General features: G+C 34.9%; 1 protein-coding gene across 1 annotated transcript in view; it reads left to right on the forward strand.

The window, feature by feature from the left end:
• The window catches only part of NBEA (neurobeachin), a 456,143-nt gene that overhangs the window by 143,831 nt on the left and 299,464 nt on the right, over positions 1-12,848 (forward strand). Inside the window, exons 23-26 of the mRNA XM_066313167.1 lie at positions 730-947; positions 2,424-2,577; positions 11,769-11,949; positions 12,592-12,722. Coding sequence (XP_066169264.1) covers positions 730-947; positions 2,424-2,577; positions 11,769-11,949; positions 12,592-12,722 — 684 coding nt within the window. The remainder of the gene's footprint in view (positions 1-729; positions 948-2,423; positions 2,578-11,768; positions 11,950-12,591; positions 12,723-12,848) is intronic.

Here is a 12,848-nt window from a genome sequence, read left to right on the forward strand (position 1 = left end):
ATAACTCTAAGAAAAAAATAGGAAATGCAATCTACTGTAATAATTTTAGTCCCAAGAGGTCAAATTATATAAAGGAAATCTTTTCTGCTCTCATAATACTGGCTACAGGGGATCAAGATCCGACTAAGTAAACAAGAAGCTTTTCAGCTCAGCTCCACTGCTGTGTCCATTTTTACATTGCTAACATAATTGTTTTGTAAAGGTCTCCTTTGTTTTAAAATTGGTAAAATGGGATTTTGGGAGACTAAAAGTCATTATCTAATGATCCTGCTAAAAAGACCAGATGAATAAATCGGTTTTGAAAAATGAGTAGCTGTACAAAAAATACACATTCCTTGAAGCCACCATGTTTTCATGGTGATATGTTTTGTCCATGTTTTCAGTCAAATCTTCAAAGAAAACTGTGTTATTAGCCCAAAATATAATTGTTACATATAAGCAAAGTCTTGTCACTGACTTTGAATGGACATTCAGTCTTTTCTGCTTCAAGTGAAAAACTGAGATTAAAAGCTTGGTGAGTAGCTAAAAAGTGGGGGACCACAACCTCAACACTGGTTGATTTGACTTGGAGCAGCTCATCTGCTGAAGGATGCTGCCTGCCTTGGAGCATCAATATCTCCTGCGGTTTGTCGCCACATTGTTTTATCCTGTTCTTTCTCAAATTCTGTCTTGCATTCAAAAACACGCAACATAAAGTTAACATCACTTTTGAACCTCTTGTTGATGTAGGCAATACAGGGTCGATCTGTCACCCAGCAAGACCGGGATTTACGTGTAGACTTGGGATTTCGGGGAATGCCAATGACGGAAGAGCAGAGGCGACAGTTTAGTCCAGGCCCACGCACAACTATGTTTCGTATTCCAGAGTTTAAGTGGTCTCCCATGCACCAGCGGCTCCTGACAGACTTGCTTTTTGCACTAGAAACAGATGTACATGTTTGGAGAAGGTGGGTCGTTGTTTTCTTCTTTAACTCCTGATTTGTGTTCCCATCAATAAGGGAAAATCAGGTGTGTTGAAGAGGGGATGTTACTGGGATGGTGAGGAGGAAAAGAATTGATATTAGCTGCAGTCCATCTCTGTGTCTTCTACCTTCTCTTTTTTGCCCTTCCCAGCCTGGAACAGCTCTACTTCACAGGTATTAATTCCTGTTTTCTTGAGAAATTATATAAATCCTGAATACCTAAACGAACTGAGCTGCTCTTCCAGCTTATATTTAGCATTAGAATCCATAGTCCGTGTTTCAGACAGGATGACTTCTGCTAATGGCCAATTTCCTAACCTATTAGTTAAAAGTGAGCTTCTCTTCCTTCAAAGTGTACAAATAAGACCTCTTTCCTATAACATTTTCTGAGGAAACACTCTATTGACAAATTTTCTTTTGCATGCCAGCTCCCAGTTGGATTTAGTCTTGGTGATAATATAGTATTTTATGACACCAATGTGATTTTCTAGTGATTTTGTACATGTTAATAGAGGTACTCTGTAATTATAATATGAGGAACAATTTACTGTAATTTCCACAACAGAATAGTTAATTTTCACAAAACTTGAGCATAGTTTTGTCAAAGGAACAATTAATATTACATTTAATTCCCAGCTGGGTGAACTGTTCTGTGATATTCACTTGGAAATAAATGATTTTGATGTTTGCTTCTGGCCAAGTAAATGGGAGGGGATTGTACTTTGTGTTCAGATAATGCTTGAAGGATAGATTTAAGATTGTATATTTCCAATTGAAGCCTTTAATTTTCGTTTTCTGGCTGACACAAATGTTGATTTGGGGAAACACCGCACTTATAGACAGAGCATTGCTCAATATTTTCACACATTTTGTATTTTGGGGGAGTGACTGCTTCATAGGAGAATTGCTCACCAATTAGGAGATGCTGAGATTTCACCTAAACTTACAAGCATCTGTCGCTTGCAGAGCTGTTACTAATGCTAGGTCTATTATCAGTTAACAAAGGTAATATTAAATCAAGTTATGGCCATGTTATCAAGTTTCTCCTTTAGAACAGTAGCAGGTGTTATCATTGGCTGTTATCAAGGGTGCTTCAAATGGCACTGGTGCAGCATGGTGAACTCAATATTAAATAGTTACTTTCATGCTGCAGAAACAACTCCACTGCTTTCAGCAGAACTGCCTGGTGAAGCATAGGCACTGGTTGATGGGAATAGAAGGTTAGATGATGCTGTTCTCAGCTGAGTATTTGAATATAATCCTGTGAAAAAGAGATAGCAGTCAATTTGTTCATTAGACTAGCCTTGTTGATCTTTTTAGACAATTTATCTGCAAAGTTTTGTAGACCAAATTTTTCCTTTTTATCAAAGAAACATTCGTAGTATGGTTGCAAAGAATATATTTATCTAAATTTTATTTTAATTGTTTGTTTTTAATCAATCTTTTTTTCTGTCCTTGCAGTCACTCCACAAAATCTGTGATGGACTTTGTCAATAGCAATGAAAATATTATTTTTGTACACAACACAATACACCTCATTTCCCAGATGGTAGACAATATTATTATTGCTTGTGGAGGAATTTTACCACTGCTGTCAGCAGCCACATCCCCAACTGTAAGTACAATATTTCCACCTAGTGGTCATATTAGAAATTGTTGTTAATAATGTAAACCACTATTTTCAGCTGACTCTTCTTTAGGGACTCCTGTCCCCTTCCTGCTAATTCCTTCAAAATTTTTGATTTATAATCAAACTGTTACACTTTGATATACAGAGTGTTTATAGCATCTTGCCTTTGAAATGCTAATTTTATCAGAGAAGTAGTACTTAGTAAGAATAATATTTCATAGTTATTTGATATTTCATTAAAAAGGATGGCCATTAAGATAATGATTCCTGTAAAAAAACAACATGCTTTATGATGTCTTCTCATTGATATTCATAAACCTTTTTGCATGGTCACTATTAGCTTGCATGTCAAATGAGACAGAACTCATCCCCTCTCTACTCTGTTTACTCCTCCCTGCAGTAGGTCCTTCCCCCCCCTTTTTTTTTTCAGTCTTGTATTGAAAATAAGTGATGTTTTTATCCCCTCAAAGTTGTAAATTCTTATCAGATTAAAGTTCAGGCAGGGAGAATATAATCACTTAAAAGGGAGGAGTATTTTAAAAATACTGCATCATTGGCAAGAGTAATTATGTTATTCAAATGGGTTGCCTTGTCTGTGCATTTAATATCTGTTACTATTTCTTTAACATTAAATGTCATCTTGAGCATCCTGTAAAATTATCTATATTATATTATTATATAGTTAACATTGGTCTTTGAAATGGGTGACAATGAGACCCAGAAAGGACAAAGAGACTACTCTAAAATAATTTAGGTAATAGGCACTGGAAACTGCAAATGTGGCTTGCAGTAAAAGCTCAAATGTTTTTTCTAGCCATTCACCAATTAAGATTTTACTTTTTCTTTACTGTTATTTCTAGTTAAAAAACCCCTTTTTTTGCATGTTTTATTTGAATGGCATGAATGTACAGGCTGGCAATTTGCTAAACATTAATGCGATTTTCAGACAGACAATGATAAAATGCTGTCTTTTTACTGTTTTCACTGTGTTAACTGGAAAAATATTTGCTATAAGCAAAAGTGGACGAGTACAATTGTCTGTAGTCCCAAGAATAACATTAAGGTCCTGATTTTTCAAGTGCTTCATTGTAAATATTGACAAGTATGAGCAAGTACACACTGAGCCGTCTTGAAGCACAGGCTGCACTATTGTTCTTTAGAGTAGAGGACATTGGGGGATATTTTTTAAAGCAAACATTTCAGGCATCAGTGAGATGATGGTGTTTTGACATCTTTTATTAAAAATATAAAACAGGCACAACATTAATTAGGCTGTAGTTCCATTGAATTCCCTTTTGGGGTTTTTAACTGTTGTCCTGGTTTATGACACTGCAAAACTATTTGATGGAATAATAATTTTGAGGCTCATAATTTTCCTCTAGTTATTTTGTATAATATATGTGTATGTGTGTTTATGTGTCTATTACCTGACACAGCTTTAATAATTGCACATCCATTTCTTTAAATATTGTGTGTCAATACTGCCTTTCTCAGTAGCAGTGGTTTTCGTGCACTGATACAAAAGAGCACATTTTCAAAACTGGGTATTATGCACATGTTTCTCCACTACGTGTGTATTACTTGAATGCTTAGTTTTACCATCTGTCTAGGTCAATAAAATAAAAATAAATTGTGAAATAAAGTAATTCACTTAAAGTTTGCTTTCTGGCTTCAAACTGAATGAATTCTACTGTGTCAAATTAAAAAAACAAAACCAACCAAACAAACAAAAAAACCCCACAACCACAAAAAAAACCCACCACAAGGATTCTTCCTGCCTATTCAGTTCCATTCCAGTTCCTCATTGCCCATCCATAAAGATTAAAAGGAAGGTGGATTTATTCATGACTGTGACAGATTTGAAGAGTGCAGCCCTTCCTCCATCCTTAGAGCAGGTGCTTTCCCTCAATCTTGTTCTGAATCACAGTTTCGAAGGGAGCAGATGCCCTGCTGGGCATCAGACCACTTGTGAATATCCATCAAATGATGAATGAAAAGGAGTTTCATACTGATTCTCAGACTTCTAATGCTTGTGGATCCTTGAACTGCTCTGGAGAAGTGGATGGATTGCTGATTCAGAATATATTTCTTCTCAGTCTTGAAAGGGCAAAGTAGGCTACTGAAAGCAATCAGTTACAAAAGGCTGCCTCATCCTCCTCCTTCCATAAGCTGCTAGTGGAAGAGAGAAGAGGTTTGGAACTGGAAGATGGGTATGGTATCTCCACTGCATAAAAACCCTTACAGCAGGCCTGCTCCTGGCTGCTTTCTGCCAGAGTAACTCTTAAAGGGGGAAAGGACCTGTAAGCTTTCTCCCTCACTGATTCAAAGACTCATCACAGAATGGCTGAGGCTGGAAAGGGGACACAGGAGGTCACCTGGTCCAACACCTATGCTCAAGCAGAGTCATTTACAGCCAGTTGTCCAGGTCTGTTTTGAGAAAGCTTGTCACCATCTCTGAGGATGGAGACTCCATCACCTCCCTGAGCAATTTGTGTCAGTGCTCAGTCAGCCTTGCCATTGAAAAGTGTTTCTTGATTTCCATGTGGAACCTACTGTGTTGTACTTAATTACATTAATGAATAACTTTCTATCCATAATGTACAGAGTTCACATTTTTTGTTGCATCTCCTGAATCCCTTCTAACCCCAACCATTTTGTTAGTCTGTGTAGTTCTGTAAGTGAAATTGGACATGGTATTAGAAGTCCTCTCAAGCCGTACTGCCCTGCTCTTCCAAAAAGAAGCTGTTCACAGGTTACATGAGCTGCCTCACTGGGTCAGCCCAAGGGCCTGTCTGCTTTAGCATCCTGCCACCAACAGTAACTGCAGCTTACATCAAAATGCGGAAGTCTGAGCAAGCATAATGATTACTCTACTAACACTCTTTCAACATTTAAGATTTTAACTACTAGAGAGGGTGTCTGAACTGTCATATTTAATAACCACTGTGGAATTCATCCTTCTAGACTATATCTAATCTTTTTTGAAGCTACTTAGCTTTTAGATTCCATAATATCCTATGGCACTGAGCCTGACAAAGCAATTATATAACCTTCGAAGCACTTCTTGTCTTTGTTTTTCTTAAGCCTGCTTAAATGCATAAAGTCACTATGTGCTGTACTGTTTATACTATGAAAAGAGTGGTTAATCATGTCTTTATTCAGCTCCATATCCTTTATGACTTAGGATTCAGTCATATCTCCTGGTGTGCCTGTTTGAATCCACACCATCTTCCTCTTGTTTAGTCTCTGATCCTCCATATCTCTGTTCTGCGGAGCCTTTCTGGGGTGTCAAAACCTTCACATTTTGTAGATCATGTAGAATACATATATTCAATTTATCAGCAAGTGTGAGCTCATTTTTACTTAATTTCTTCCTTCTTCACTTTCATGAATGGTGATGCTCCAGTATTCCCACTGAAGGCCTTTTGGGGCCCATATTGAAAATTTCAAGTAATAGTTTTTATTTATTTCTTCTTAGTGTATTTTATTTGTGGTATAGGTCATGTATTTACATCTGCTTATAAAAACTAATTTACATTTTGGTCTGGAATAATGAAACCTGAAATCAAAAAGACTACAGAACAGACAGTAAAGGTTATTCCACCCTTTTGCTTTAGGATGATTGAAACAGGGTTGGAATTCATGAAGAGATTAGGATAAATCTCAGTGTTCATTTTGAGTGAATAAGAGTACATGTGGCCTAGGTTTCTAGACAATGGAGGTCTACTCAACAGAAGCAAATGATTCAGATATCTCTGATGTATACATCTACCAGATCCCTGTAGGGTCCAGTTGGAGTGATTATTAACCTGGAATTCAATCCAGTTTCTTTTTATGAGATAGCTTTTTTTCTAATGGAGAAAGACAGAAGCACACGGTTCCTTTTTCAGCTGTCTCACATTCCTGCCTGTGTACAATTTCTTGATTTCAGTGAATCAGTCAGAGTTCAAGCAAATCTGGGTTAATTCTGGGCCATTCATTCTTAAGCACTCCTAAATTCTGCTGCAAAACTCTCTTCTCAACAATCTGCTATATAGTTGCTTTTACATGTATCCCATTGCCTCTGATTTTTATAAAGCACTTCACCTATTTCTCATCAGTAGAACAGATGCTGAATATTAGATGCTTGAATTAATTAGGTCTATTTGAAGAGCCAAGGATAAATTTAGCAAAATGACTTTCAGAATGCTGGAGCAGTTGCAGTTTTGGTTTTGTTTTTTCTCTTTTGTGCAACAGATTCTATATTGTGTTCACTCCCTTGCTAAAAAAAAAAAAAAAAAAAAAAAAAAAGGTAGTACTTTCACAGTTTACCTAAAAACATTTAGGTTTGAAAACCCTCCCATTTCAAAAAGACCTCTTTTTTCCTTTTCGTGATTCAGATTTGGAGTTAAATGGCAATTCTTCTGGGCTGGGTGGAAGATTACTGCATGATTCCTTGCCTGCTGTAGAACAGGCAGTCTTAACTATGGAATTCCCTCACTATGGAACTCTTGTAATAGAAATCTGCCTTTAATCTTGTGGGGCTTCCTTTTGGTTTGTTTTTGGTCTAGTTTGGGGTTTTTATTTGTTTTATCAGTTTCAGTTGCTTTGTTGGTTTTTGTTTTTTTTTTTTTTTTAATCTAGACTAGGATGTTCTGAATAGAAAACTTTAAATATAAATTAAATTTAAAAAAAAGAGAAAATGCATCTTTGTTGTAAATAAACCACTCACAAATCTGTGGGTAGCTCAGTAGTGCAGAGAAGGTTATATGTTTGTGTGGCACACAGGGCAAAGTTTACTGTAATTCACAATAATCTATTCCTACAATTTTTAATATTTCACTCAATTTCTGTTCTATACTAGCACTATTCCATGGGTCTGTACATGGGCTAGCTTCAAATGCTGGTGTTTTTAAAATGTTGTCAATTGTATATGTGAAACAATTTGAAATGGAAGCAAATATAAACAAAATATATGAACAGCTTTTTTTGTTGTTTACAATATAATCTGGGGTGTCTTCTACTTTTAATTCTGATGTCTAGTATATTAAATTGAGAATATTAGATAACTCTGCTATAATTATGGGGAGGTAATAAAATACAAAATACTGATTTAGTTTTATTTTCTCCTTTCTATTGGGGATGTCTTTGAGACGTTATAAAAATAACTGCAACCATACAGAAGGCATTATTAAGATGTTGTGGAAGTGTGAAAAACAGGCCCTGTAAGGGAAAAGGTTTGCAGAAGATACTTTCTGTTAATAAAAGCTAGTTTACAGTTACAGCATTTTGTGTACAAGCTAGCAACTGGAAGTAATCACTGCTTGCTACAAGGATAGCAGCTGTGACAACTACTTGAGGACACTGAGCAAGCCAAAAGAAATTTGATGAGTTTAAATATATGTGACAATTCAGAACAAATTTCCAGACCCCTTGTAATCAGTTTGTTTTTCCAGTTCTTCTAAGAAGTTTATAATTCAGCTTCTTACTTGCAGAATTCAAAGTATCAACTTTCAAATTGTGGTCTGAGGGCTGCTGGTGTTGTATGAAATGTCCACAAAACTCCATTAAACATTTAATTATAGCCTCATTAGGTCTGTGGATTAGAAGCTGAGATGTATGACTTGTGTATTGTGTTAACATTATCATGTTCAGGACTTATGTGGTTCCACGGGTGCTGTGTGCTCTACAACAGTTCTGAGAATCAGAAGTGGTAAAACTGATATGAGAATTGTTAGCTAGTGAATTTAGAGATAACAGACACAGGTTAATTCTCCAGATGCATCCAACTGCCAAAAGATGAAGACAGATTTAAAAACTGGTTGAGCATGATATCTTCTGGCCAAAGAGGGAAGAAAATAATTCATTTCAGCTTGTTTTTCTTTTTGTTGGATTGGGTTTCTCCACTGCCTAAATTATAGCAATGATAACTGGCATACTCTGAAGTTTCTTTCTATTTTTAAAACAGAACCTATGAAAACTTAAGAATTAGTTCCTAGCCCACTGTGACAATAAAGTGATCCTACCTAAAACCAAACCATAAATATTAAACACACATATTTAATTGTGAACAATGAAATTTGAATTTCATTCAAAAATTTGAACTCAGTCTGAATGTCTTAGTAAATCCTGGTGGGTTTTTTTTCCTGTCATTCAAAAACATTGTCAGATCCAGTTTGATACTGGCTTAGGTTGAAGAATTCACACCCAAATGTAATATTATATTGACCTATCTTGTAGTGTATCCAAGGGAAGAACATTATGCATGAAGAACCAGGTTGCTTGTTGTAATCCATATTTGTTTTTTCAAAGCATTTTAAACATATTTGCCTCCTCATAAAAAGATTACCTATTTAATTACATGTAGATGAATGGCTTGTTGTAAAATTCTCATATCTATATAATTAGTTAAAACATTACTTTGTTTTGCATTCCTTCATAAAATTATTTTATGTCCTACATAAAATATGTACGTTTCTTTGGAAGAATCAGTGTTTACATGAACTCTATAATAATACAAGATTCGAAGTTTTCCTTGTGCATAGCTATCTTTGACAAGTCTTTATTTTCAAATGTTCATGCTTTGCTGTTTTAAATATTAATTAGACAAATGTATAATTCCTAGATGCTAATTTGTTTCAATTTACCTTGTATTTTTAGTTAACTTAAATAATTTTCTTTTTCTTTTATTGTTGTGATCTGTTGTCTGTTTTGTCTGTTGCATGTCCAGGGTTCTAAGGTTAGTATTTCTGCTGTAAGTTTCAGTTTTTTGAATTTTCAAAAATACCTTATTTTTGATAATTTGATGTTTTGCCTTTTTTTACTATTATTATTCTTCATATTATTTTCCTATATTATACAGTGGGATGTGAATAGGAGTACATTAGATGTAGTAATTAACTTTTCCTACCCTATTTCCCTTGGTAACCTAATGCATTGTCAATTATGGTGTTTGCTGTTAGCTCCTGGACTGACTGTAGTCAGGTCTGTGAGCTAATTTTAGTTATAAACGCAGTTGTCAGTAGAGAAAATCTTTATGTCCTGAATATGTTCGTTGTATGGGAGACTTTGTACTGCTCCTAAATTACCCCAGGTAGTTAGGGAATGTTGATCAGTTCACTTTTCAATGAGTTTGAGAGATGCCCCTGTATAAAATATTGGTGATCCTAGAATGCAGCTTGATCAATGATGGAATATATTTTAGACAGTATTACAATACCAGTGTGCTCTATTTAACAGATAGAAGTGATGGTAAGCTTGGTGTAAAAAACTGTCAGTCTTTTTTTTTCTCTGTGTGGCAGAATTTTAGAGAGATTTAAAAAAAAAAAAAAAAAAAAAAAAAAAACACACAAAAACTTTTTAATTCAAAGTTTGCTGAAATTCTTGTTAAAATGCACTTAAGTCTTTTATTAGAGTAAATTTACTACAGAACTTGTGGAAAATGAAAAAGCAATAGATATTCTGGGAGGTTTAATACTATGATTGGCACAATACAGTTGAAATTTGATAAAAATCAACATCAGGCAGTCAACTGGCTGTAAGTAAGCCTGATGTTATTTCAAGCATGAGTTCAAAGTTCAAGTTTCCATAACCACATATGAGTTTTTCTAGCAGACTGTTATGGCTATAGATTTTTGCCAATGTATTTTCTTTGGATGAGTCCTTTCAAAAAATCTTCTAGTCTGTTATAAAAAACCCAGGAACCTATTTTTCCAAAAAGTAGGAGCACAGCACAAACTAAACAGGGGATCCCTGGCCAAAGAAGATAGGAAATAGGCTGAAAATCTTGTTTCTGAGAGTTGTCATTTTACTGTTTTTCTAATAATATTGGGCAGTTCAGACAGATGACAGCCTTTCCGAAATCACTCATGTGGCCAACGTGCTACATTCTTAAGAGAAATTAAATGAAGGGCTATCTATCATTATGGTGACACATGCCACTTTGTATCTTTCATCTTTCAAAACAATTGTTTCCTTAATTCTGTTTGGCACAGTTTGCACTTTTATATTTTGGATGCAAAAATATTCTTAAAAGTAAGCCATGAGTGAAGTTAATAATGTTTTAGGGGTATGAAAATAAAGGATTTTTTTGTTCTCTGTATTTTGGAAGGAAATAACCTTAAAAGCACAAAATGTAGATATATTTCTAATATAAATACTTCTAAGAAAATTAATAAAATTAGAGAAGCACAATGAAATTACTTTTCAAAGGGGCTAAACTGCACACTCAGAAAGTCTTTCAATTAGAAATCTTGTTGACAATCAGTAAAAATCAGACACCTTTAAAAAAATTTTAAAATAGTATTTAGGGGTATAATTCTGGATGCAGACAAGTATCACACATTCCTGTTTTCAATTTGCTTAGCTCCAGAGGTAAAAGTGTTTAAACAGATTTTTTTTTTTTTTTAATTAATCTAACTGTTTCCTCATTTATCTGCACTGTTAAATACCTGAAGGCATTTTAAAACGATTCTGGACATCTAAGTGTCTTTTTGGAGAAAAACATTTTAGCTTTCAGAAATATTGAATTCATTCGGAAATTTTCTGCTGATTCTCACTAAGGAAAGCCCAACAATACGTTAAGAAAGAAACAGCAACTCTCTGGGACATGTGAGCTGCATGCCATGCTACTTGTCCCTTTTTACCTTCCCTCTGTTGTTGTTGTGAGGTAGCAAACGTAACTGGAGAATTGGACTCTGTCAGGATTCTATATGCTGTAAACATTCCAGGGAAAATTGATTCATGGAGACAGAGTGCAAAACTGTATGTTTTTTCCCACTCCACTCTTCATGTTTGCTTGTTTATCTAAAGGAACATAAAAAAGTAAAAGCCATACACAGAGCAATTCCTTTGATGTTACTTGTTTGTGTAGCCTATGGAAGAACATAAGAATGTTGCACCCTTTTACACTATGCATTGTTTACTTTGTCTTTCTGTAATTGCTGATGACTTTCTCATTTATATTAGTATTTTTCTCATTTATTGCAACATGTAAATGTAAATAATTTTTTCACTCTTCATGCTGCTTTACTTTGAATTTCACTCAGAGCTTATGTTAATGGTGTCAGTAGGGGATTTTTAAATAACTTATCAATCTATCTGCCATTAAGCATAACAGTTTAGATTTCTATGTGTATGTGCTGTCTTTATATTTCAGTAATGTTCCAACTGTTTAATTCAATTATCTCCTTTTAAAGACTGAATTGGAAAATATTGAAGTGACACAAGGAATGTCGGCAGAGACAGCAGTAACGTTTCTCAGCCGTCTGATGGCAATGGTTGATGTACTAGTATTTGCCAGTTCTCTAAATTTTAGTGAGATTGAAGCTGAAAAAAACATGTCTTCTGGAGGTCTAATGCGACAGTGCCTAAGGCTTGGTAAGTCAGCAGACAGGATGTATTAAATAGTTACTTACAGATCAATGAGTTGAGATGGATCAAACAGTGACATGTGTAGGAAAAGGACCTTGTAGATAGAGTTTGATGTGATAAAGTAAAAATCCCATTTATTATTGATTTTGGTGCATTTTTGAGGCCGATTCAATTTAGTCGTAAGAAAGATATGTCTGAAAATGTTCTTCCTTATGTATTTCAAGTTGTATATATTCAGGGAGAGTAAAAATATTAAATTTAAGTCAGTAAACAGAAGATTTTTTTTTTTAAAGCAGCTTTGCTGCTTCCATGTTGCAATTTTTCTTATCCAAGTCTCCATGGATTTGTAGGACTCTGTAGGCTGTGTAAAATAAAAAGAGTGGGATACCTGTGCAGACACTGTAGACCTCAATATATTTTGCAACATTAAGGCATTTATCTTCACCATTTACTATTATTCATACCACTTATTGTGTTACTGATAATTTTTCTGCTCCTCGTTTAAAATTTGTGAGTTATTCTCAATTCTCAGTTTTTTTTAATCAAACTTTCAATTACTGCCTATTAGTAATGAGTACTAAGTGATGCTCTAAATACAATTTTGAAAAAAAATATTCTAATTTTTGTCATTTTCATTTCTTCTTCTAGTTTGTTGTGTGGCTGTGAGGAACTGCTTGGAATGCCGGCAAAGGCAAAGAGAGAGAGTGAACAAGACGTCGTTAATTGGTGGTAAAACTCAAGACGCTCTTCAGAGTGTAACAGCATCAGCAGCAACCAAGGTAACTGAGCCTTAAGCAACCAGCAGCAATGTTGACAAGTCTGAAACACCACTTTTTTAGATCAGAAAACGATTGTAACTGCCTTCTCAAGTATTTGCCAAAAGGTTAGCTTTTTCCTGTTAGCTG

Source organism: Sylvia atricapilla, chromosome 2 (assembly GCF_009819655.1).
Source record: "Sylvia atricapilla isolate bSylAtr1 chromosome 2, bSylAtr1.pri, whole genome shotgun sequence".
NCBI lineage: Eukaryota > Metazoa > Chordata > Aves > Passeriformes > Sylviidae > Sylvia > Sylvia atricapilla.